Genomic DNA, 26,513 nt, shown 5'->3' with positions numbered 1-26,513 from the left:
GCTTTTAATTAATATTTCGAATGGGTCGTACTATCGATTAGGGTTTTCTTGGTTTTAAAGAGGTTAAAATAGGGTTCTTGAAGGGAGCTTATCGGTCTCGTCTCTATACTAACTATATATATACTCGTTGGCCTATCCTATGGGTTAAGAAAAACTCGTATAACCCAAACGAGTTGAAGCGTTTGAAAATAAAGTGGGTAGGTTTGTTATTGGATGAGAAAAAAGAAATGTTGCAGGTAAACTCATTCTTTGTGAAATGATGAAAATGGGTTCTCCTGTACAGCCAGCGTTACCAACCTCTAATTGATCCTTCGTTTAAAGAAGTGTTTCAGAATTTCGGTTTCATTGATTTTAACTGGGAAAATGTGTACGGGAAAAAGTATTCCTCTTAGAATCGAGCACTTTTCAAGTCCAGAATGACAATTCTCTCAAATATTTTTGTTGAGAGGTTTCAAAAACATAAAAAATACAAAACTGACGAGATCGGAAAACAGCTCAAAGTATGTGCCCATGCCCATGCCCCCGTCCCTCGTCCTTTCTGTTTAAATCAACTCTTGGTGAGAAATTATTGAATTACAATTTGAGGCTTTGATAACATTGAATTTTCAACGTCTGATGCTAATAATTGCAGAACCTTCATTTTTTGGGCCTTTCAGCCTTGGAATAATCGTCCCTTTGCCTACCCCATCCTCTCTGCGTCCGTTTCTAAAAAAATATTTACACCTCTTCGTGTTGAAATTGACATTCCTATTCCTCGGACTACTCATTTTCAAATAGTTTTTTTTAAATTATGTACATACATTTTCCAAAATTTTGAAGAGAAATGGATGCATAGTTTTTATTATTTTTTAGACCTGTTTGCCTACTAAGTAATTTGAGCAATTTTGACTATTTTAGAGTTATTTTAAACAATTAGTACGTGATATTTCAAGTACCTACGGCATATGATGATTAGATACCATATCATCTAATGACTTTATTCCAAGTACCTATTTAAAATAATTTTTATCAATAAGTTTTGCTTTTTGAAATTTTGACTGAGAATTTCTTGCAATATTTTGAACAATTTAAATTTGTTTTAGGCAAACAGTTTTCATGGTAGGTAGTAGGTACCTATAATTACCAAAATATCTAAAATTATTTGAATAATTTTTATCTGTCTTTAGATGATTTTATGTGTTCATTATCTGTAATTTAATGCATTTTCACTTTGATTGAAACTATTTTTAAAACATTTCAATAGTTTTGACCAATTTTATGATTTCACCTATATCTACATTAATTTTAATGCGGAAATATTCAAATGTAATTTCATTGTGCGTTGATTAAATTTAAAAAAAAATTAAATCAATAATCCAGAAGCTGTGGAAATTAAATGAGTCCTGTGTATAATTTTAGCCAACTTATGCGTTCTCGATGAAATATTATGCAATCACCATACATAAGATGACATTTTTCAAACGTTTTTTCATCGTGCAGCTAAAGTTCGTGGAACTTTTCTAAATTTTTACGTCATTTCTATAAAAAAGTACTTTAGTTAATTTTGAAATATTTCAATCGAATCTTAAAAGATTTTGAATAAGTAACTAATTTTTGCAGAAAGCATACCTATCCTAAGAAATTTTTATAGTTTTGAACGAAAATTGAAGAAACTATACCCAAAATGGATAAGTTAATTTCAACATTACTCGTATAACAAAATTGCGTAAAATTTCAATAATTGCTCAGCGGAATAGTGAACCATTGAAAAAATAATGCTAAAAGTGTTGTGTTGAAATGTTTATTCCTCCGATGATCATGTTAAAAAAATTGACAGCCCCGAAAAGGTCTTCAAAAAACACAACATGTTAACATTAGTCGAGTTGAACACTGGCGGGTACCTAGGGCTCCCCCCCGGAAAGTTCGACAATATAAAAAAAATTCCGTAAATACTAAAAAAAAATAAAAGAATTTGAAAAAAATAAAAAATAAATAAATAAAATTTGGTAACTTTTTCAAAAAATGTTGAATTCTTTTTAAGTCAAAATTATTTAAAAAGATACAAAATCTGTCAAGGTTGTCACATTGAAATTGTCGAATTAGGTATGGAACATTATTACTTGAAAAGCAATTTTTTATTTCACAAAAATTCAAAGTTTTTTCAAACAAAAAAAAATTATTTAGGTATGTACTTCCATTTTTTCTCAGAGGGGGGGGGGTAGTGAAAATTAGTGACTTGCCACTTCAATTTAGCCCCTCCTCCCACCTGCAAAGGAAGAAAATACAAAAAGGCCTGCATTATAAAAATTGATTCGAGAATCTATGTACAATTTCTGCCTCATGCAGCGATTAACGATAATTTTGTCTTTTGTCAAATTTTCAATTTTTGGGGTTTTGGCTTACGAAGAGATGGTCAAATGTGATAGTTGCTGGGACTTGGAGTCGAAAGTGGGGGCTGGAAAATTTTTCTGCAGAGTATTTTTTTAAACAATTATAGTAATAAACCACTTCATACTTGAGGAGCCAAAATTGGAAATGCAGTCTCAGGAGAGTCTTGAGGCCTCGGGAAGCGGTTGAAAAAAAAGGAACTGGGAGGCAAAAGATGGAAACACTTTATTCTCCGATTTTGTCTATTTTTCATTAGCCGTAAAACCCATTTGTAATTTTCAAAAAAATTTCGCTGGTTGAACAAAAAAATGGAGGATGCTACAGAGTTTTCAATTTTCTAAACTATGGTCCAAAAATTATACGTACTTGAATTGATGGAAAAATCAAATCTCCAGTTTTTTATCTCGGAAAAATACATTTCTGGTCACATCTAAATTGCAATATCATTTGAAAGTCCAATTTTGACATGGGTGGCGGACGTGGTGGTACTTTATGATAAGTATATCGCACCTCGGGAGTAATAAGGTTACATCTCAAAAAAGTGAAATTTTACAGGAGAGTGATTTTCTTTTTTTCAAAAACTTGATACATTATTTTTATCAACTTATAATTAATTGTGAGGAATGAATAGCACTTCATTTTAAAGAAATTGTATCTTACCTTCATTTAGCATAAGAACACTTTGAAAAATGAAATCTTATAGAGGAAATATTTCAATGTTTGGAAAACATTTTGAGTTATAACCTTTCATTAAAGTCGATGTGGAGGTGAAAAGAAGCGTCCAAAAAAAATTTCTTGATAACAACGTTGTAGAGAATTAAATTTCCAATCGACTTAATGTCGTTAGTTTTTTTTCTAGAGTGCTTAGTTTCTGAGTTTTTCTCAAAAAACTAAAATTTCATTATTCAAAACAATCAAAACTGTTTGTCAACACTTTGTATGTACGAAATTTGCTCAAAAAAGGTGAAGTTTTTTGAGATGTACCCTTATAACTCCAAACAACTTGCAATGTTGTTGGGATTTTGAGTTAGGCCATTTGCGTTTTTTACAAGATCTTAGATAATGTACCCAACTCAAAGTGTAATTTTTGGTTGAGGGGGGTCATACAAACCCCAAAAATGCAAAAACGTCAAAATCAATTTTTTTGAGATTTAACATTGAGCTCAAATATTAAAAAAAAAAAAAATCAAAACCAAGCAAAAAATGAACAAAAGTTCCGAAATGTGCGATTAGAGAGCTACAGCTCCAAGAAGACGTCTTTTCTCTAAATCTTAATTCCAATTTCCAACATGTTTATGGGAGTCTGTCTATAAATAAGAAACGTGGTATTTATTGGACTGTAATTTTTTTTAAATCTCAAAAAATATGATAAGGCAGCTACAACTCTGGGAATATAATTTTTTCGTTGCATATCCCATTTAACAAAACAACACATTTCGGGGCCTTTTTTGATAGAGCAGTAAATTAAAGTGTATTTTTCAAACGTTTACAACTTTTTTTCTACATTCTTGAACTATTTTGGAAAATTGAAAATCCTGCAGGGCTCTCTATTTTCTATTTTGACAATTGTTATTTTTTGGTGGTGGCTTTATAGGTTCACCTGCTGTGGTTCTCTTACCAACTTCTTCAAATCTAGAGCTTGAGGCATTTAAGTCAATCATAAATGAAGAAGCCTGGTAGAATTATTATGATATGACCTTCTGTTTTCAGATTCTTGGAAAGGGGAGGGGGTGAATTGGAATGAAACTTTGTTTATCATTAAACTTATCTGCGAAGCGGTGACTGTCATTTCTTAATTGTTTGGTTTTTTCAAAATTTGCTAATAAACAGAGTTGAATGGATTAAATTTTGTAAAAAATGAGAATTTTCAATGTACCGTAAGATTTTATCAAAATCTTTGAAGACGGATTAAAAAGTTCCTCAACAAAACAAAATAGTTCATTTTCAGAGCAGGAGGGTCTGTACCTCTGTGGCCTCAAATTAACCATATTAGTCACGATAGTTTCAATGAAATTGCCTCGATGTTGGTAGATTCTTCAGTTTTGTATATCTATGTACGAATATGATGGGCTATTGCCGCTATTTTTCAGGGGACTTCATTTTGTTCGTTTTCGACAAATCAGGAAAAATATCACTAAAACTTTTTCGAAATCCTATTCGATAATTTTTTTGAATTCACCCCTGCGTACCTATAATTTTCAAGTATTCTGAAAATTTTAATTTTTGACTGTTTCAAAGTAATAGTCCTTACCATTTTCAACTGTAGTTAATTTTAGGAAAATCCCATATGACCCCTTTGAGTACACCCTTCATCTGATTAGCATTCATCACTTCTGACTGTTCTTTCGTCAGCATTGCGCTGTGACGACTGTCTGCAGGGAACCCGTATACTTTCCATTATTCCATTCATTTTTGTTTTCAATCGATATCTAAGGCAAATCTTCGCATTTGCACCTATGATAACGTAGGTACCTATTCTTGCATCTCTAGAATTTTGTAGCTTGTTGTTATTTTTAAACAATGAATTCGTACACTACCTCCTTCAAAGTGAACACATTTCAATTAACCAATCGATTAGAGATGTTGAAAGAAAACTGCACATAACTTACGAGTAGGTACATACGAGGCTACAGCGAGTTGAAAAATGTCGTACATATGTCCTCAGCAGGTTCTCCTTGTACGGCGACTGCTTCAAAGAGAGAACCCTTAATTTGCCACCCATGCAAATACGAGTATACATTTAGCACATATACTTAACCCAATCATCGGTGAACGCTGCGCGACATCACCCCTACGGTGAGCTAGGCTCTAAACAAGGAATTTTTTACTATACGGTGGCAACACTCGCAGACCTTTGTTACAGATAAACTGGCGATATTGTGTGATCTGACCAGCGAGAATGGTAAAAAGAATGCATAAAAAAGGAAAAGAGACACAAAAAAAAGGAGACCAAATGTACAAACACAATGAGCGCAGGATGCGTCTTTACACGGAGAATTTCGCTTTCAAAAATTTCACTTTTTCAATCCTAATCGCTTCCCTTTCACTACAATCAGCAGTTGCATTCGGCTGACGGTTAATGATGAGGGCCTTTTTTCACAAATCGAGTCGAGTGCCTGTATATATATTTTTTAAAATAAAAAAACAATTTTTGGAACGCAGCGTTTGTGAAAGAAACATTGTTTTGGTTGGTATTTTAGACACGTAGCTTCCATTAATTATATAGCCCTCGATGTGCAGCGAAGTTACTTGACTAAGTGGGAGGGCAGGTCATGGTATACATAGTGTATTCGTTTATAGGGATACCACTTTTGGCTACACGAGAGGAGAGACTATTTGGTGTTTGAAGAGTTTGCACAAAATTTAATATCAAGTGAATTTTTTTTTCCAGCTAGGTACTTTTAAAGGATACTGCGCGCAATCAAAACGCTATTTAAAACAACTCGACGATCGCGAACGTGTATACACCTTTTTCTGCGTTCGTGAAATGCGATTAATCATCACGGAATACATGAAATATCGAGCTGAGTGACAGCCAATATACCGATTACCGTACAAAAGCGATCGTCGAACCACTTTTTTTTCTTCTTTTTAAACAGCTGCTTATAAAAAAGATACGGCATATAGGTTTACCCGCCAGTATATGCACCTTCATATACCTATAGGATTTGAAAAAATACACCGTCGATGGTCGTGCCGACTGCCGAGCCAATCGACAATAGGAAATTAAAGACGAATATCGTCGTTTCCAAAGCTAGACGTATTTTTGATTAAAATTTTATACCAAGGTGACCTCCTATGAGGTTATAAATATCGTTGAAAATTCTCCTTCTCTCTCTCTGTCTGTCTCACAGTCTTACCTTGCTTGCGAACATGGTACATCTCACAGTGTAGGTACCCGGTGTTTGATCAGTATGTACGATTATGCCATGTCAAAAAATATAGTATACCTCAAGCTGATACGTTGGATTTTTTTTCATTTTTTTCAACGCCACGTACAAAGATCGAGATTCTCATAGGTAGATAAATATGCGCGTTGATGCGTACATTATGTTTTGCTCCTTTTTTCTCGTGTTTTCAAAGGTATCTAGGCTGAGTCCTTTGACAAATGCCAACCCTGTAGGATAATAAACGTCAATCGTTGCCGACTGTAAAGGGTTATATTGATCGGAAAAATCGCTACGTGTTTTTTCTTTCTTCTTCTTTTCCAATCTTTACTCGAGTGGAAATAATTGACCTCCAGTCTTCCAATAGGTAACTCACGCGGTGATGTTATCTATGCTGTTTCGTGCTACGTCCAACCTGAGTGTTATTTTGGTATTATACCTTAGTGCATTTGGGCTAATTGCACGTCTCAAGTTCAGCCATGTGTCAAATATGGCGGCTTGACGAGCGAATAGAGAAATTCCAAGTGTGTGTTATGATTTGTTGGTAAAAATGAGTGAAAAAGTGTCTGTCTGAAGTGATGAGATCAAGATGGTGGTGTGAATTCGCCGAAAATGTGTCATATATGATGGATTTGGGAACTCTATTTGTATTGTACAGCAAATCCAAATGTCTTAACAAGATGATTGGCGCAGAAAATGAATTAATAGGGTAAGGATTCGGATGTGAGAAGAAATGAATCAACCTATCAGATTTGAGAGGGAGGGTTGATTATGTTTACTCCAGTGGAGTATATGAAAATTGAGAGGATTTAGAAGATTTCATCGAAGGATTAACCATTACCTAATAAAATTGTAAAAAGAAAATGTCGGAAACGATTCACAATACACTACTTCGAAGACACAAAAACTTATCCTCATGGAAACGTTATCAATTTTTGTAAATAGTCATTTTAGAAAATTCAAAATCTCGAAAAATGGATTTTCTCACATTTTTGGCGATTAAATTTCAGCAATTTATTCATTTTTTTCATATTTATGTGATCTACAGTTCATTTTCTGAAAAATATTTTGGTCTTTTTATTTTTTTTCGCATGGGTAAGTTTTTCTTAATTTTTTATTTAGTTTTGGGATTAAACTCAAAAAATGGTTTATTGGCATGGCTTCTTGTCTAAATAGTCAATTGTTTAAATTTTCTCTGATATAACTACGGCTGAAGAAATTCACTAGGTACTGGATATTTCCTGTACCTAATACATAGTATAATGAATTGAATTTTGACTCACCTCCCCTTTCCCTCTTCCCTAAGTTCACTATTCATTATTTATGTAAAGTATGTATTTCTTCAATAGGTATTTCAATTAAAAGTCAGAAAATTTCCTTTTGCTTTCATAAAGATAAATTATGAAAATTTTCAACTTGAAGTAATTTTAAGTTGTTTGAAGCCCTAAATACCTACTTATCCCAATTACTAACAGAATATTTAAATTAAAATTATGAGTTATTTTCGTATACTTTTATTCAATTTGCAAATATTTCTCATCAGGAAATGTAAAGTCTAGGCATTGCTTATTTTGTGTTGATCCTATTTACTGTCAGATTTCAATTCTTACTGATGAAAATGACCTTGCCCGCTAATTTCAATTGGATTTACAAACTTACCTACTAAAAATCTCAAATCTCATCCATCAGATTTTTTCTAGACTGGATATAACATACTCGTAATTATTTTTTGATTTTTTTTTTTACAAACCTTGGAAGTCAGTGCCGTTGGGGAAAATGGTTGAAATTAGCTCTTTGTATTCATAACTAAAGGGTATAGAAATTTTCTATTGAACTCAAATGTTTCTATTTTTATCTTATTTTATCTCATTGTAATTTTTTTTCTCTCAAAAAAAGTGTAAGTTTTGTGTAAGAAAATGCTTGAAAGTTATTAGCACTTCCATGAAGCAGATCTTCTCCTCCTAAATATGCTGTAATATCGTCCCTCTCTTGTGCGCGAGCACATAAATCACCGTAATATTATGGTATTCGTCCATTGATACTAGTTGAACTTCAACACTAAGCTGTAATTAATCATCGGTAGTCTCTAGAAATGGGCTAAATCATACCAGACAAATATCAGGTAGTACTGGCAGTATCTAAGTTGATAAAACTCTTTCAAAGAAGTAGATAGATAAACAGATAGATGAATTTATACAGGGTTTATATTGAAATGGAAAGCTTAAAATCATGGATATTTTTGAGGAGATTTGGAGAGAAACAAAATTGAATTTGTATTGGCCTATTTAAAAAGAATTAAATCATGCGTAGGTCTAGGTACCTATTCCTAGTCCATCTACGAGTAGATAAGTCTTAATAATCATTTTCCTGTCGTTCCATCTCAAAAACTGAATGCCTACCTACTTATCAGATCTTGTGATTTTATATAAATATTAATTTTGCAAAATTTTTCTTGATCTTCGTAAGACTTTTTAATCAGAAGTTCTGTGAAGAATGAATCAGCCCTTCTGCTAAAGGATGTCTCTCACAGTGATATTGTTATTCTTACTTTTAATGGATTAGAACGATGACTTTTATTTGCAAACTTAGACTTTTCAGGAAACACAACGTTTAATTTTTCCAACTTGTAATGAAAATTTTCAATCTCTCTATCTCGTATCTCCAATTTAAAATGAAAGATTTCATAATTTTTATCAATTTTAATGCCATTCATTTTGAATTTCGTTTGTTACTGGGAAATTATAGTACAACCTGGACATAATTTTGCTCTACAAACGCGTGTGAAGAAGAGCTGTTCAATTCTGAGAATAGGAAACTAATTTGCAGAAATGCTCGGAAATTAAAAATCGGTCTTTTAGTCTGAAAATAGATCAATCGAGTTGGTAGGCCTACGATATTTTCTCTGTAATCAACTGAATCCTTGGCGAAGAAATCAATTTTTTTTTTGTTTTTTTTTTTGGTAATTGACTGCTTGTTTTGTCATTTGATGATTAGAAATGATCATCTTCGATCAATTAAAACTTTAGTAGTGAAATGTTCTCAAAGAGCTAACGTGTCTTATGACGTATACCCTTCATTGATTTTTTGTTTTGTTTTTTTTGTTTTTAATTACCCGATTGACAATTGAATGAACTACTATATTAGAATATGTGCATTAAGGTGAATTTTGAAGAAAAAAAAACGGATTTGGACCAAATTCAGTTAAAAATTTTGAGTCAAAAGTCACTCAACAAAATTTTAATTTTCGGAGGTGCCCCTGGAGGGGAACTATAAATCCTCGAAGAGGGGACATTGTGTTTTTTTTCACTTTAGCCCCTACTCAACTTCTTTTTGGGAAAATGAACCAATTTCAAAAATGATATTGCCATTGCCATCAAAACCTAAGACCTGCACTTTTGGGTTTTAGTTACTTAGCTGTTGAAAATTTTTAAATAGATTATTTTAGAGGAATTAGGTAAATTCTTGTTTTTCAAAATATTTTCTTCTTAAATATTTTGAATTAATTCCAAATCGCCGAAAGATACGGAAAATACTTGGGTAATATTTTAGAAAACAGAGCTGCCAATTTTTATTGATCATCATTGCTAATGTTGAAACCTCCCCAAAAACATTAATGAGTTTTTGGCTGTAGAATTGACCTAAGTACTTAATAACCGAAAAATTCTGCAATTGAGGAATATTTCGGAATATGTACAGTGGTGCCAATTTTCAAGTCACTATTGCCAGTTATTAAAAAATGAAGAATGCTCAAAATATTGGCTTCTCTGCTTTACAAATTATTCCCATGCCCAATTTCAGAAATCTTATCTTTTGATATTTCACATTGTCTAGGTAATTAATATTCGAGGAGAAAATATTTTTAAAACGAAAATTTACCCAAAAATAAGCGATCGACGAACGTTGCACAGCTCAGTAGAACCCTAAAAGAAATGATCTAAATACTGTTAATTTTCCAAAAACAGGTTGGGTAGAGGCTAATAGAGCGAAGAAAAAACGATTTTCTTGAAAATTCCCGCTCTTTGAGGACCCATCTTTCCTCTCCAGGAACTTCTCTAGGGCCAGCAATTTTTTGGGGTGACTTTCAGCTCAAAATTGAAGGTCTCTACCAAATTTGATCAAAATTCCTCGACTTTATTCTCTGTGATCTACCTAGCCAAAATGTAGGTTACAGGTTAACTTTTGAAAACAGTGATCAGAATGAACTCTCTCTAAAATCAAAAGAGTAATAAACAATTGAGACCTATAATTTTTTTTTAAATGCCACAATTTTTCGAAAAATTATCAAATTGATTTTTTTTCAGTTTTCAGCGTTTATTCAGGCTTATCTTTCGAGCACCAATGAAAACAGTTCTGCAGAAAAATGACTCATCTTAAAAATTGAGAAAGCAACAAACAATAAAATTGTGCTAAAATTCAACAACCCATCTTGAAAATTTGACCCCATAACTATTCTCTTTCAATTTTGAAAATGGACAATGTTGAAATGTTTTTTTTTCTTCTTCTTTCTTCAAAACTTACATTGAAATTCATACCCTAATGAAAATTTTCAATTTTGAAGTATTACCCCTTCAGCTCTTTTGCTAGACAAATTTGTTTTGAACAACTAAATTAGAATTTATAAAATATACTTAATCTCTTGTTTTTTCTATAAACCATTTCATTTGCCCTCTCTGATTCATATTATAATATTGCAAATTCCGCCAAAAAACAAAAAATATCCTTCTCCCATGGTATACTATACGGATATTTTTGATAAAAATCTAAAAGTATGGCGGCAAAAATAACAAAAGAACTCGTTAAATTATTTTAATGGCTGTCAGAGGTTGTTATAATAAGCTATACGGAATATGGTGGATGTGGGTGTAGAGAGATGGATACGCGGCGTTGTTTTTTCTTTCATATACCTATCCCTTCTTTAACCAGAGTGCAGGCTAAACGGAGACAGAGAGTGGTAGATTAGTTACGGGGGTAGGAATCGGCACATATATAATATGAGGGTTGAAGAACTCCCTCGAGCGACCCATTGTACCTATATTGTATACGTATATAAAACGTTCCCTTTTAAAGATACCGAGGAAAAGCACTCGTATATTTTGATATGGAAAGATCATTGGATCAGGTTGGCGTGCTATATTACATATACATATACGAGATGGTCGTCGAATATACTTTTCTTTTATAATATTTCAATCTTGATAAATGGTATCGTTGTTAGGTACACCTATATAGGTAGGTATACATTGTGGACGCGGTTCGTATAACATATAAGATTTTAATTAATGTTAAAATTACTCGGCGTTTCGACAAAGCATTTATAGAGCCAGTTTTGGAAAATTACACGACCTATTAGCGATGCGATTTTTCTCCAATAGTCAGATTCGGATTGGGGGCGAATTAGCTGTAGGTAAGGTACTCGTACATGAGATGAAGATTTGAATCGATGTCGAACAATATGACTCTAATATACCGCAATCAAGAATCAAAGTATCAATTCTTGGGTGTCTGAAAGACTAGAGACGTGTAAAAAAAGGCGCGTGGTTTCGTGTACCTACATAATTTCAATGATTCATCGACAGGACCAATATACTTAGTACTTTCTACTTTCTTATTTTAAAGCGCGCGGCTCGAGTATAAAGTTTGCTCGAACAGGTTGAATGCGTGGGCTTAAATACAACGTCCAACAACGTCCATGTTTGAATTCTTATTATTTTTTTTTTCACGCATAAAAGAAGGTATAAGTTTTTAATGGTGCATGGTAGACCAAGTCGTGAACATGTTGTGGCGTAGTAGTGCTTTGCACACAGACAACGTATACCTATTGAGCAATGACTGGCAAGGTTGGATGTGTATCTTATTGGGTGGCCTGCTCACTTTTGGCTTCGAACCGGTCCAGGAACACTATCAAACGACATATCATACATGACAGCTGTACTGACTTATTCAATTTCTATGTAAGATTCTACGTACCCATCCTTTTTTTTCTCTCTCTCTGTCCATCGGTTTACTTACAACCTATTCATGTACAGTTTATGGAATAGATCATTTGAAATTTTTTTACCCCTTATGTAAAGACCGATTGGGTTATCAACCTACCTACTGTATTGGCCTACTACAATTTTCATTGGCAAATGATAAATGGATAATTTTTATTAATTATTTCGCTCGCAATACAGGTGGGTACTTTCACTATATAGAACCGTACTTTATCGGAGTTTTTCATCAATTAGATCAAAGAATTTGGCCAAATTGAATAAAAGAAAGAGAAATTAACGATTTAAAATATTTAATGCGTTTTTGTATACCGTACAAAAAAAAATAAAGACAGAGAAACACACTAAAGTCGTTCGGTGATTTTGAGATAGAAACGCTTTAGTAATAATTTAAAAATATTTACAAAATACATCATACACGTAAAATAATAGGTAAGTATTATTATACAGAGTGCCTACCTTCGTATCTCTTAACGTTTATAGCACCACCTTGTAATATATTAAATAAGAGAGCGCAAAATTCATCATAAATACACGAAGAAAAGGAAATCAATCACAAAAGATAGTAATAATCTTTTTTAAAATTCAAATTAAGGTAAAAAAAATTTATCACTAAATCAATAAAATACACAAATAAACACGTAGGTACGCGGTACACATTTTTTTAAAATGAATATTCGATTATATACATCATCATATTATAGTATAATATGATTTTGCGCAATGAGATAAAAAAAAAAATTATAGGCGGCATCAGGTACTGATAAGATAGGTAAGAGTAGACATTCTGCATAAAACGAATGAATTTTTTGTGTTTTTTGTTTTTATACTTACATCGCACATTATTTAGTCTCGAGTTTGACTGTGTTATTATTGTTGTTATTGTTGTTGTTCTTTTTCTTGATGTTCTTCGTATTTGGCAAATTGTTATCTTTTTTGTATTTCATCCTTCTATTTTGGAACCAAATTTTGATTTGTCGTTCTGGTAACGCCAAGCAGTGTGCTAGTTCGATTCGTCGCTTACGTGTTAAATATTTGTTGAAATGAAATTCTTTTTCTAATTCTAAGACTTGTTGTCGACTGTATGCGGTACGCTGTCGTTTCACTATAACACCGGAGCCGTATGTGTTGTTGTCTGAAAACAGAAAAACGAGAGTAAAAATTAGACCGAGGAAGTTTTAAATCAAAAATATCAGAAAGTTCCTGGAATGAAGAAAAAAATGCATAATTCGTAGGTAAAAATTGGCACGATTGAGCAAAGTTTTGCAAAAATTGCTCAAAAAATTATTGAAATGTCATGAAAACAGTTGAAAATGAATAAAAATTGATGAAACATTGCAATAATGGTAGTTGAAAAAATTTCAATCAAAACTGAAAAATAGTTGAAAATTATAAAAAAATTGATCAAAAATAATCAATATTACTTATTGACATAAAAACCACTGAAAATTGATTTTATAAAAAGTTATGAAAGTTTATTAAGAAAATGGGCGAAAACGAAAAAAAAAATGTTGAAATCAATTAAAATGTCACAAAAAGAACTAAATAAAAACGTTTAAAAATTGATGAGAGGTCTTGTAATTCGGGCAAAAAATGAAAAACTTATTATAATTACAAGAATTTAACCCACTTGGATTTTCTAAAAGTATCCTATCTGGTTGTATGTATTTTTGAAAGATTTTATATTCTGATCAATTTTTCGTAGTTTTCAGCAATTTTTCTTTAATTCTAAATGCATTTTTGAGGAACTTTTCTTGATTTTTTACACTTTTCAACTGTTTCAATAGCATTTTTGGACTAATTCTTCTGTCATTTTCATGAAATTTTACTTGATTTTACCATTTTTCCTCCAGTTTTAATCCTAACGAAGAATTTCATTGATTTTGAGTACCTATCAAATTTACAATAATTAGGTCACGGTGATGTACATAATTTGATTCGTTTTTTCGTTATTTTTAAGGCATTTTTGTGGCATTTCGCCCAAATTTTGCAATTTTTTATCAATTTGAGCCATTTTCAATTGTGCTTGTGACATGTCATAATTCAGTAAATTATCGCGAATTTCGTTTAATTTTTCAGATAATTTTTTTTTAAAAAGAACTTTTACCGTATACGAATGACCTTGGTTTTTGTATTGCTCACAGGGGTCCTTCTAGTTAAAAACCGCCCCTTATTGGCAGTTTTTTTTTTTTAATTTAAATTTTAGTTATAGAGACCTTAGAATAAGCCCTCTCGACCCAACTTTTGGTTTCGTTGAGGTCTGAATATAACGTATGTATACCTATTTATGGATTTAAATAGCAAAAAAAAAAAATGCATTTCAAGACATTTAAAAAATTCTGAAAAAATCATGAGTTAGTTGAAAACACCCTGCCAAACATAAAAACGATTTTTTGGCCCTATTCTATGTAGAATTTGTTTTTTTCTCTCCAAAGTGATTTGAAGTTCAGCGTTTCCAAAAGGATTGCAAAGTTGTTGTTGAGATCGAAAAAATTGAAAAATTCAGGGTCATTGCCAACAAGAAACGGTGGGTATAAATATTAAAACCCAAATCGAAGGGCAAATCACCATAATTATTGGACTTGAGCCTTATCACTGGAAGAACAATATGTGAACCAAATTTTGAGCCGCAGAATGTTAAAATGCTAATTTTTTTGCTGGAGGATTAAATCTTAGCATAAAAATTTTCCAACATCTTCATATCAGCTCAAGAATACTTGTATGTAAATAATTCGATGGGGTGAAGAAGGTCAACTTTAGGGGCTTGAAGAGGTTTTTAAAAAATTTCTGCAGAAATTAATGTTCTGAATTTTTAAGAATTCAATTACTTTCAACTTGTAAAAAAAAATACTTTCATTTCTCAACTTCTCATCTTGGATCTGCGATTCACGTGTACCTATACTCTAATCGATTCACGATGTAGAACTTATGTCAAGATTAAATTCTCAGCGACCACTCGATGCTGATTGCAGCGCCTTTTAGAGCGATTTGAAATTGCTAGAGAAAATACGACTTTTGCTGGAGTCTTTGGATCAATTCGAAAGTGCTTTTTTTCTACGTATTTTAGAGGCCAATGTTGGTGGGTGAAGGAAGTTTCCTATATATTTTCTTGGAAAAGTTGACAATACCTACTGTACTGGAAATTTTCTGAATTAGCCTCAGAGATTTTCAGCTTTAAAAAAATAGGTGCACTTTTCAATCTATTATTTCATACATATTTGTGATTCAATTCATCTGCCCCAATCGATTCACCACGTAGAACTTGTATAACAAGATTGAATTCTCAACTTCCAAAGTGAATTACAGTGACTTTTGAAGCATTTCCAAGTCGCTGGAGAAAAATCAGATTTTGCTGGGGGCCTTAGATTGATTCGAAGGTTGTTAAAGTCGATCGAAGTGTCGATTACTGAAGAAACTGATTTTTAGATTTTTATCTCAAGATGTTCGATTGTTCTAACGATGAACTTATTCTGTCATTTTCAAACTAAAAATTGGAAAATGAACTTCGGCCATTCAAAATTTGGTTCTGCCGAATCAGAGTGAGCGATTGACGGGTTGAGAAGGTTCCTTCGCCATTAGGTATTTTATTTTTTGAAAATGTTGATCATTTCTGATCAATGATAAATCATCCCTACGGTTTTGTACAGAGCTATTTTTTTTGTTCTGCAAATCCTAATTTATGAGTATTTTAAAAGTTATTTTATGATTTTATTGGAGGTCACCTAGCAGAAAATGATTTCATCTGATGGTTCAGACCTTATCAGTTTTAATAAGAGATCTGGTCCAAAATTGATCTGATCAGACCAGATCAAACCTGATCAGATCCGGGTATTCCTCGAATTCAATTATGAAGATCTGACCAGAGCCAATTGGATCAGCGTTTTGATCGGATTAGATCTGTTCGTACTGGATCAAATCCAATAATTTTCACTTGAGCAATGAACCTGGTAGGTAAACAATGAATTACCGTCGACATTCCCCAGAAAATTTAGTAATAACATAATGTTTAGAGAACAGCTAATTGATCGGAAATTTAGATTTATTTCAATCGCTTAGTGATTGGTTGGTTTGAACATAATTTACTTATTAATTTTTCGTATAAAATTGACTAAATTCCAATCGACGGATTCAATCGTTTGAAATCAAAATTATTATAGGCCAAATAGCATAAACGAAAATGATTTCGACGAGGCGTAATTTTCATCTTTGGTGTCTTTCCCTCTATGTCACGATGCTAATCCCTTTCCATTCCCATAAAGGGCAGTATTGTTTACAATGAGATAACAAAAAATATACCTACGAATATAAATACCAAAACAAGAACAGGATTTCCATTTTTAGAACCCCTGCATTACACTCGTACATATTCAGCACCAGCACATGTCATTCGTTACTCGCAGTCCCTTGCAGACTTTCGATATTCGATTTTTAATTTCGAAGATATAAAATTTTCACCACGGTTTTCCTCTGCTCGTATGAACTATAGGAGGTCTGTATGCGATAGTATGTGCCATAAAAGGGTGCATAATTTATATACGAATGTGAACTGCGGCTATCGGAGCGGTAATTCCTATTCGATATTCTAGGTTGGGGTAGTTCCCTTCGATGGTTCGGTGGTTCAAGTTTAGGCGTGGCAGCTGCTCGTATATTATAAGAGAGAATCGAAACCTAAACGTGAGGTATCTATTTAGGCCTGCAGTACTCTGAGGGTAACTTGATCGCCGGAAAAATTATCAAGTTTTTCTCGACGATTGTTATTTAATATACGCGGCTCTACTTGGAAACTTATTTCCACGAACAATACTTGCAGTATGGTCCATCTAACTGACGAATGAGGAATGACGATATTTTCTCAACTACGCGACGTCGTAATTGATTCGAATCGAGTTGCCGTGCGCGTTTCTTTGACATTCCGACGTCCTTTTTTAGAACGCACGCCACAGAGAAAGAATACTCGTACAACGAAGGGAAAAAAGAAACATGTAATTTAAACGCTTAACAAGCCGAAGAACGCCATGGTTGTGTGCTTCTTGTTAAATAGTTTAACCTTGCCGTTGGTTAAAACGCATGGCGTCGAATATCTGCTAAGCAACGAGTTCGTGTAATCTCCTCCTCTATATGTCAGATGCACATAATACAATTTCAAACATCGTCGCAGCATCTCTTCTGTATCTGGTAGAGATCTTGGGATGAATTTTCCCCCCGAACGAAGTGATGTGTAGGTGTAGTTATATGAATTGAACCAAGTTCAAGTTCTTGGTGAATTTATTTAACGTCGATGTAGAAGATAAATATTATTTTTTGAAAGACACAAGCTGCTGCAGAGTGGAAAGGCTCCATATTGAAAGGAAATGAAAAATAATTACCTCAGATCCTGATAAGAGTATACTCAAAAATGTGTTTCATTTTTAGTAAAAATCTCAATCATAGTCCAGTAAATAAAGAGTTTGACCCAAACAAAATTGCGACAAAAGATTTTTTTGCTTTAAAAGGTCTAGGATGATGTCCTAAACAACATATCCGGAGCCGCCCCCGATCCACCTGGTGCGTTCCCCCCACAGTGGATTTTAGCCCCCCAAAACACGTTTTTCGCCATTTTCTCCCCCGCATTGCATTTTAGCGAAAAATGTGTGGATAGATTAAAAATCTACGTCAAATTTCCGATCTAATGATGTATCAACTTCCCTTGTTGGTACAAGGGGGGTGGGACTACAACCATTTAAAGAAGGGGGGTTTTCTGAAAAATGCGTAAAGGCAATAGCCGCCCAAGAGGGGTGAAATGGTCTCCGAGAGCGTTTAGATTGATATTATCATGGAAGATGGGTACCATTGAGAAACTTCCGCGTGGAAAATTTCAGATCCACTGCCCCTCCCCTTTTTGGGGAACCCCCCTTTTCTAAAATTTCAAAACCATTTTTCTCAGCCCCATGTGGACCGATTTTGAAAATTTTTTAGTATGTTGTACACATCCTTTGGAGGTATACCCACAAAAATTTTCAGCCTCCTCCCCTCATATTTGCCCCTCAAAATGATGTAAAAATGTGTCGTAAGGAGGGTTGGGGTAAAATGGGAATTTCGCGGAAAATAACTAAGTATCAATAAATAGGGTGTCGTTTTCTTATGATTCGATACCGCTGAGCACGAATATGACGTCAGCTTTTTTCCTACCCTCATTTAGACCTCTCCCGAGCACTTAGCCCCTTCAAATTTGACTATTGTTAAAAAGCATAAAATAAGTTTGAATCGCCATTTTGAGGGGTAAATATGAGGGGAGGAGGCTGAAAATTTTTGTGGGTGTACCTCCAAAGGATGTGTACAACATACTAAAAAATTTTCAAAATCGGTCCACATGGGGCTGAGAAAAATGGTTTTGAAATTTTAGAAAAGGGGGGTTCCCCAAAAAGGGGAGGGGCAGTGGATCTGAAATTTTCCACGCGGAAGTTTCTCAATGGTACCCATCTTCCATGATAATATCAATCTAAACGCTCTCGGAGACCATTTCACCCCTCTTGGGCGGCTATTGCCTTTACGCATTTTTCAGAAAACCCCCCTTCTTTAAATGGTTGTAGTCCCACCCCCCTTGTACCAACAAGGGAAGTTGATACATCATTAGATCGGAAATTTGACGTAGATTTTTAATCTATCCACACATTTTTCGCTAAAATGCAATGCGGGGGAGAAAATGGCGAAAAACGTGTTTTGGGGGGCTAAAATCCACTGTGGGGGGGAACGCACCAGGTGGATCGGGGGCGGCTCCGGATATGTTGTTTAAGACATCATCCTAGACCTTTTAAAGCAAAAAAATCTTTTGTCGCAATTTTGTTTGGGTTTACCTCCAAAAAGTGCTTTATTTACTGGACTATCACTCCGCTGTCATGATCAGAAGAGAAAACACTTGAGAAGGGAAAAGGGAAGAACAACACTCATCTTTTTCTCCTGTTGAGAAATTATGTGAAAATTCCAGGTCCCTCTTTTCATATTTTCAAATTTAGTTTGAGAATCCAACTCTAAGCGTAGCTGTAGCCTTCACTTTGAGGGGATGAAATCTTAAAGGAGAAATATTCTGACTTTAGGAACAAACAAACTGAAATCAATTTTTGGACGATTGCAAAAGCATCAAACTATTATTTTCTTTCTAAAAATTACTTTTCCCACAATTTTATTATCAAGTATTACAAAAAAAAAACTTGGATATTGACTAAATTTTTTAAGGTGATTTACAACGAGTTGAAATTGTCCCATAAAAAGTTTAAGACTTTTTGGTAAAAAAAAAAAAGAAGATCCAATGGTCCTGAAGTATGTTTATTTCAGGAAAACCCTAGTTTTTTGCACTTAAAACTTATGTACAACTTTTCTGGAGAGAGGGAGGAGGAAATGGAAAGTTCCCTGAGGAGATGATATTCAAAAGTGAATTTTTACTCGTCTCCTCCCTAGCTTCACATAATACAACGAGATCATAATTCGGTACCATTTGCTGAAGTTTTCATGGTTCACTTGTCTATACTTATACAATTTTCTTCTGATTAAGAAAAGAGCTTTTAATTGAGAAATAATGATCTAAGTAAGAATACGAGTAGATCGAATTTTTGAGCTTGAACACAAATTTTCTCTTTCTTTTTGCGTCCAGAAAATTTAATTGGCAGCAAAAAACGAGCCCAGAGCAAGCTTCATTTTGCACTTTCCCCGCCATAAAAATTGACTCTAGGGAAATTGATTAATTTACGAGATTTAAACCCAATTTATTTTTAATACAAAATTGAAATTTTCCAATGAATTTTGAAACTTTAACGCCCTTTTTATATACGATTGATAATTTAAGTCCATTCATTTCTCGGGCTTTCTTGATGGTTGTCATTTTAGAAAACTTTTCTAAAGAGAACCAATTTTTCCAATTCTTGAAGATTGATTGTCTCATTCTATAGAAGAGCAAATTGTCAGTTGTTCATTCCTCACTTTACTACTCATCTTTCATAATTGAAATAGATTGCAAAATTTAAAAGAAAATGCCTCGAGCAAGATTTTAAAAATCCAGGATCTTTTATGAAAAAATTTGAAACTAAAATTTCAAAGTCGAAAAGCTCAAGAAAAATCATATCATTTCTCAAAAATTACACATTTGAAGAACCAGAAGTGGAAAGGCGATAAATTAAGTAATAATTGGAGCCCAGAAAAATACTGCAATAGGAGCCCCACTGTTAATTACTGTGAAATTGTAAAAGTTAATACGGTTTGAGGGATGAGAGGAAGTGACTGAGTCATTCGAATGCCGAATGCGAATAAATCATTCAATTTTTTCATTAAAATATTCCCTCTCTTTCCTCATTCTGCAGAAATATCTTGAAAAATGGAAGTGTTTGAGTCAAAAATCGTATACTGTTTTTCAAAAATAAAATCTAAAAATTTTAAAACGAAGCATCTTTTTACACTTTTTAAAAAATGTATGGGGAACTACGATACATAATTATGAAATTCATCCTGAATGAAATTTAAAAAACTGTTCATCGTGTTTTCAATCAACCAATAATTAGTCAATTATTTTTCAGATTTTCAATTTTTCAAAATTGAATATTTTAGTTCGACTCTGAAAAAATTCCGACTGCTGCAATTTTTTTTAAAAAAGGGGCATAAAATAAATTGAATTTTGGTAAGTAGTTTTTTTTTGTTTTTTGAGAAAATTAGCATAAATGTAATTGTAGATGCATGTGCTTGAGTAATTTTTTTCAAATTTCCAAAGGGTCTCAGGAATATGTCTCATCTGCATCAATAATTTAAAAGTATATTTTCCTAAAAGGAAAAATTATTACTTTTTTGCTCTTGGCTCTTGGAGGGCTGCGATCCAGAACCTCGAGAAGTCTGCATCCTAAAAACTCTCTGAGACATTCTATGGTCCCCTGCATTCAAGAGTACTTCGCTTTACTTACTTAAAAACACAAACTGTATTAAGAAAAAATACAGATCTGTGAGCTTGAGGGTCTTTAATTTCATGTCTAAAATGAATGTAGATTTTCTGGCTTACGTGCTCAAAAAGTAAACAATTACTAAGTATTGAAATTGTTACACAATTCAAATATTATTTCAGCGAATGCTTACAAGATTTGTCAAGTTGGGGCACCGAAGCTACAGGCATCGCAAGTGGTCATTTTAATAATGACTTGGTCATTTTTTTCAATCTTGGTCATTAAAAGTCATTTTTTTCGAGAAAGTCATTTTTAGGTCCTTATTTTCATGGTTTTCCCTCGTCTTTAAATTTTTTTTTAATTTTACACAAAAAAAAGAAAAATGTAACAGTTATTCCAAATATTTCATCATTTTTTTCTATTTTTATACTTTAATGGAAATTGATGTTACTATTAGTTGTTAGTTTCATGAAAATATTCCAAATAAAAATACAGTAAAAGCTCGTTATAACGCTTTCGGTTATAACGCTGATTTTCTCTGGTCCCTAGACAACCCCATTTAAACCAATGTAAAATTATTCGCGATATAATGCTCATGAGCGATTATAAATCGCGTTTTAACGCTCTAAAATTTAAGAAAAATCACATTTTTAAAATGATTTTGACAACATAAAACCAATTTTTTGTGACAAAAAAGCTTACTTTCATGTAAAAAATTCTCACTTTCTGAAAATTTCGGCCGCAAGAACAGTTTTTTGGTGCAATTTTTACAGTTTTGATTTTAGAAACAGTAAAAAAAACTTATATGGCAAAATTTTGCAACAGTTGCAGTTATACAAACAAGTAAAATTACTTTCGATTTTGGCCAGAAAAAGTAAGATTTTTCAATAACCTTATCAAACTTTAATAGAAGCTTGATTACAATTCTTACAAAAAAGGCAGTTAAGTATCTAGAATTTTTACAAAAGAGTAGAGTTCTAAATTTTTTGTCATAATCTTGAGAAAAAAACTGAAAAGTGAAATTTTTCGAAACTTTGGTAAGCTATATTGATTACTTTTTAGTTTTTTGGAAAATTTTGAACAAGAATGCAAGGCTTTCTGAAAATTTTGACCACAGAAAACAATTTTGTAAAACTGACATTACTATATTCATTTATTATTTATAGCAGACCTCAAAATCAAAGTAAAATTTCAGATTTTTTTCATTTTCAATTGGAACAGTTGTTCAAATTCAAAATGAAGTTCACGTTTTCACTTCTTTTATTACGCTCTTTTTGCTTTAAAACGAGAATTCGCGGTATTACGCTCATCAGCGTTAAAACGAGACTTTTGCTTATAACGCATTTTGGCTTATAACGCTCTTTTTTTTGATCAATTGAAGAGCGTTATAACGAGCTTTTACTGTAATTTTAAAGCTTTTTTGCCGCGTACATTTTTAGCTTGAAATGTTATCAGTTCATAGCCAATAAAATGAATTGTGTTGGTTGATATAGGGTCTAAACATCTAGAAATCGAAAATATTAAGGTCATTTTTTAGTCATTTTTTTGGTGAAAAAAGGTCATTAAAGTCATTATTTTTTTTCAAAATTCAATTGCGATGCCTGAAGCTATGAAAAATCAAGTATTTCAAAAAACTATCAAGTGTGGATTGTAAAGCTGAGAATATCTACGAGTACACGCATATTTTTCAAATGCGTCATGGCATGACCATTGAACGTGTGATTTGCATATTGTCTATTTCGCACAAAATAACGGTAAATTAGGATAACTAATATCCTAAGTACGCTAAACTGAGCCCTGCGCATTCCTCTGAAAAGTTCATACTTTTATAAACGTATCTAACGGTATCTATTATTTAATGGAACGCGCGCCACAGAGCCAGAGAGCCGCGATGCCGATGCCTCGTGTACTCGTCTCAAGAGAGAGAAAAAAAGAAGAAAAAATCTCGTATAATAAGGCACACACGTGAGTTTGTTATGGACAATTGGTTCACGGTGTGCGTTTCGATAATTTAATATATCGGTACAATATGAACAAACACATCATATCACGAAGATGAACGTATAATAAACCGGTAAATGATACTTAAGATACCGTGACTGAACGCTCGCGCCATGATCCTCAGTCGTTGGTATTGAGAGAAGTGAAGACAAAAAGAAAATTCGATAATATTTTTCATTGTTGGAAACATATGTACGGGTATTCTGTATTCTCTTTCGTCTGTGTGTGATGTGTACTGGTTTAAGGTCGAGAGTCATAAGTTCAGGGGGATTTGCCGCGCCAGTAGAAGGATTGATCAATATTTCTATATGTAGTAGAGGTACCTATAGTACCTACTAGAAGAGTGTACATGGTCGAGGTTTTTTGTTTAGTTCGTGATGATGTAAGCTGCGCTGTTATAGAATTATCCGCTAGGTTATATGCGTTTCGAAGTATTATTAAATGTTTATAGCCGAACGGGTGTGTAATGAGGATTAATGTGTGTCTTGAAGTTGATCAATTTTGTCTGGGTTATGTGGCTCGTGGATAGGCCTACTTGAGTTTTATTTGGGTTTACTGGTGGAAGCCTATCTCCTGAAATTCTTTTCTCAATATTTTCATATTTCTTTTCCTCAGCCGTCATACTCCAAGATTTTGTTCCTCCTTGTTTAATTGTGTTCACGTCTGCTCAAAGTAGAACATTTAAGTATGTACATATTTTCAAAATTGTGATTTTTTTCGAATACAAAAATTTTACTATAGGGACTCAAGGGAGGCATCCCAATCATCGGAAAAAGTTTTAAACTGGACGAAGCTAAATTGGTAAAGCGTACGTCACGAGCTATAACTTTTAGGCTCTGGTGCATTTTTCGATTTCTTGTGCATTTTTGCAAAGCTTTGTGGCAGAAAATATAAAAAAATCAAAAAAATCAAAATTTTACCTGATTCACCATAAAACAGAAATTCAACCCCTACGAATCGATGGGAAGCAGTTTCGAATCGTTTTGGGCAGTTCTGCAGCTTCCAGCAGACTTTTGAAAACTGTTTCCACAAAATTTTTCCCAATGAAGTTGAAACACTAAAATTTACATAATTTATACCCTAATTGCAGCGCGCGCAGGCTGATTTGGTTGATACACGGTCAGTTTTTATGGTTCTTTTTGAAAAAGATTTTCAAAATATGGATGGAGGTCCAGAATGACATGAAACCACCACCAATCGACTCAGCATGGTGAAATTAAGGCATTGAGTAAATTTTAGCGTTTCAACTTCATTGGATAAAATTTCGAGGAAATTTCAACTTTCAAAAATTTACTGGATACTCCAGGACTACTCGAAGCGTTTTCACATCGTTTCTATCAATTTGGAGGGTCAAAGTTGAGATACATGTCAAATTTCAGCTTTCTAGATCATTCTGATAAAATGTTGATTTTTTTTCTCATTATATGAGATCAATTTTTATTTATGAAAAATTGTCAAAAATTGAAAAAGGTACTTCAACTTATAAAATGTTGGCCAATGACGTATTTTTGCGTGCTTTTTTAATCTGGTAGCTGTATCCACTTAAAAAGTTTTATATGGGTTGAGATCTCCCCCCCCCCCCCCAGTGTCAGTTAAAATCAAACAAACAACTTGAATATATCTTCAAACAAAAATTATACAAAAATCCACTCAAAATGATCGAAGAAAAATCCATCAAAGTGAAAATAGTTTTACGAATCGTTACAAAACCTATTTAAAATTTTAAAAAAATCCTCAGGGATATTTGAACCTAAATTTGTTCCAAATGAGAAACTTCTTTCTTAAAAAAAAAATCAAACAAAAATCCATTAAAAATTGAAAAAACGTTTTCAATTATTTTTTTAGAAATGGATCTAAAATCCTGTAGAAGTCAGGAATCTATAGAGATTCAAGATCAGAATATCATCCTAAAATAAAATCAAAATCGATTTAAAATTTTAAAATATCAAAAATTAAACTTTGTGAAACAAGTTGCTTAAAAGACATTTGATAAATTACAGAGACGAGAGTAGGAGATCGAATTTGCCTTTTTATTAGTTTTCATGCGAAAAATGAAATTACCAAAACCATTTTACAATTTTTCACGCTGATCTTATTTATAAATTCTTGTGCTGTTGACTTTTTGCTTTTCGAATTGAATACAGTAAATGTTGAACTTTCAGTGGTGCTTTGTGATCTGATAATGGATTTTTACCCAAGTAAACAATAGATAGGTAAGTAGTAGGTGTAGGTACAGTAGGTATATATTCTAAGAAAATATGATAAAGTTTTGTAAACAAAGATCAATCATCCAGTTTTATCTTTGTTTTCCAAGGTTTCATCAATGAGTTATATACTTGAATGTCAAATTTTTTGTATTTTTTGTATTTTTTTTTTTTTTTTTTGGGGACAAGTGAAACCTTGTAAACCGAGCCATTGGTAACAAAAATAAAAAAAATCTCACTTTACCCCCCCCCCCCCTCAAATGACTTGTGAAAAACTCATTAAATTACAATTAGGCAAGATTTTTTTGATAAACTATTTTTTTTCCTTTCACTTAATGAATTCTCGACTAAGTAATTCGTAAATTTCAGAAATCAAATTGTCGAAGAAAGGTACGATGTGTTTACACGATCACTCGATCCAAAAACAACTCAATTTGATCATTCGGGTTTTTCTCATTTTATAAAATTTACAAAATTTGGTCAAAAATTCACTTTTGAACTGACATTCCTGAAATTTATTTGTGGTAGGTAAGAACTGAAGCGGTCGTTAGGGTGCCCAATGAGCATCAACCAATGTAAACAGGTGCTCAAGTTGATTTTTGCTTCTTTCAGAACAATTTGAAATTTTTGAAGAAAATTAAAAATCGCTGCAGACTCGATTGGTTCACTTTGCTCCAAAAATTTATTCCATGGAGAAGTTTGAAAATTGACCTAAAAACTGCAGTTTTTTAAAATGTTTCTTTTTCAAGAATTCGCCAAAAATCCAAAAAAAAAAAAAACACCTGAAATCTTGGTTTAGGGGGTCTTAGGACATGCTCTTTTGATCTGTCTTGGTTTCGTTCTAATTGGAGAGTGTAAGTTTGAAAGATTCCCTTGTAGGTATTAAGTTCATAATTGAGGTCAAAATTGGAAAGGCTGTAAGCAATGAAGTTGAGTGTTTTGTTCATTTTTTAAAGTAAAATCGGAATCCATAATATTGAAAATAATTGTTTTTTGAATAAGTAAGTATTTTCAAAGCTAGGTCCCTACAGATCTATTGCTAGATAAATTTTTGAAGAATCCAACGCAGGGTAGGTAGAGGGTACTGGGTGGGTAGCTAGGTAAGGTACCTAATTTACTCCTTCATGCACAAGAGTTGTTGATTTGATGAATAAAGTTTCATTTTAA

General features: G+C 33.0%; 1 protein-coding gene across 2 annotated transcripts in view; it reads right to left on the bottom strand.

The window, feature by feature from the left end:
* Window positions 1–12,520: 12,520 nt before the first annotated feature.
* LOC135842662 (homeobox protein Hox-B4-like) overlaps window positions 12,521–26,513 on the bottom strand; it is a 31,183-nt gene continuing 17,190 nt past the window's right edge. For both annotated transcript variants that reach the window (XM_065360222.1, XM_065360224.1), the window contains one exon: window positions 12,521–13,379. In XM_065360222.1, coding sequence (XP_065216294.1) covers window positions 13,087–13,379 — 293 coding nt within the window. In that variant the 3' untranslated portion in view covers window positions 12,521–13,086. The remainder of the gene's footprint in view (window positions 13,380–26,513) is intronic.

This window comes from Planococcus citri, chromosome 4 (genome assembly GCF_950023065.1).
Source record: "Planococcus citri chromosome 4, ihPlaCitr1.1, whole genome shotgun sequence".
In the NCBI taxonomy this organism is placed as follows: Eukaryota; Metazoa; Arthropoda; class Insecta; order Hemiptera; family Pseudococcidae; genus Planococcus; species Planococcus citri.
The sequence above is the reverse complement of the archived record's forward strand: the minus strand, read 5'-3'. Positions and strand labels throughout refer to the sequence as shown.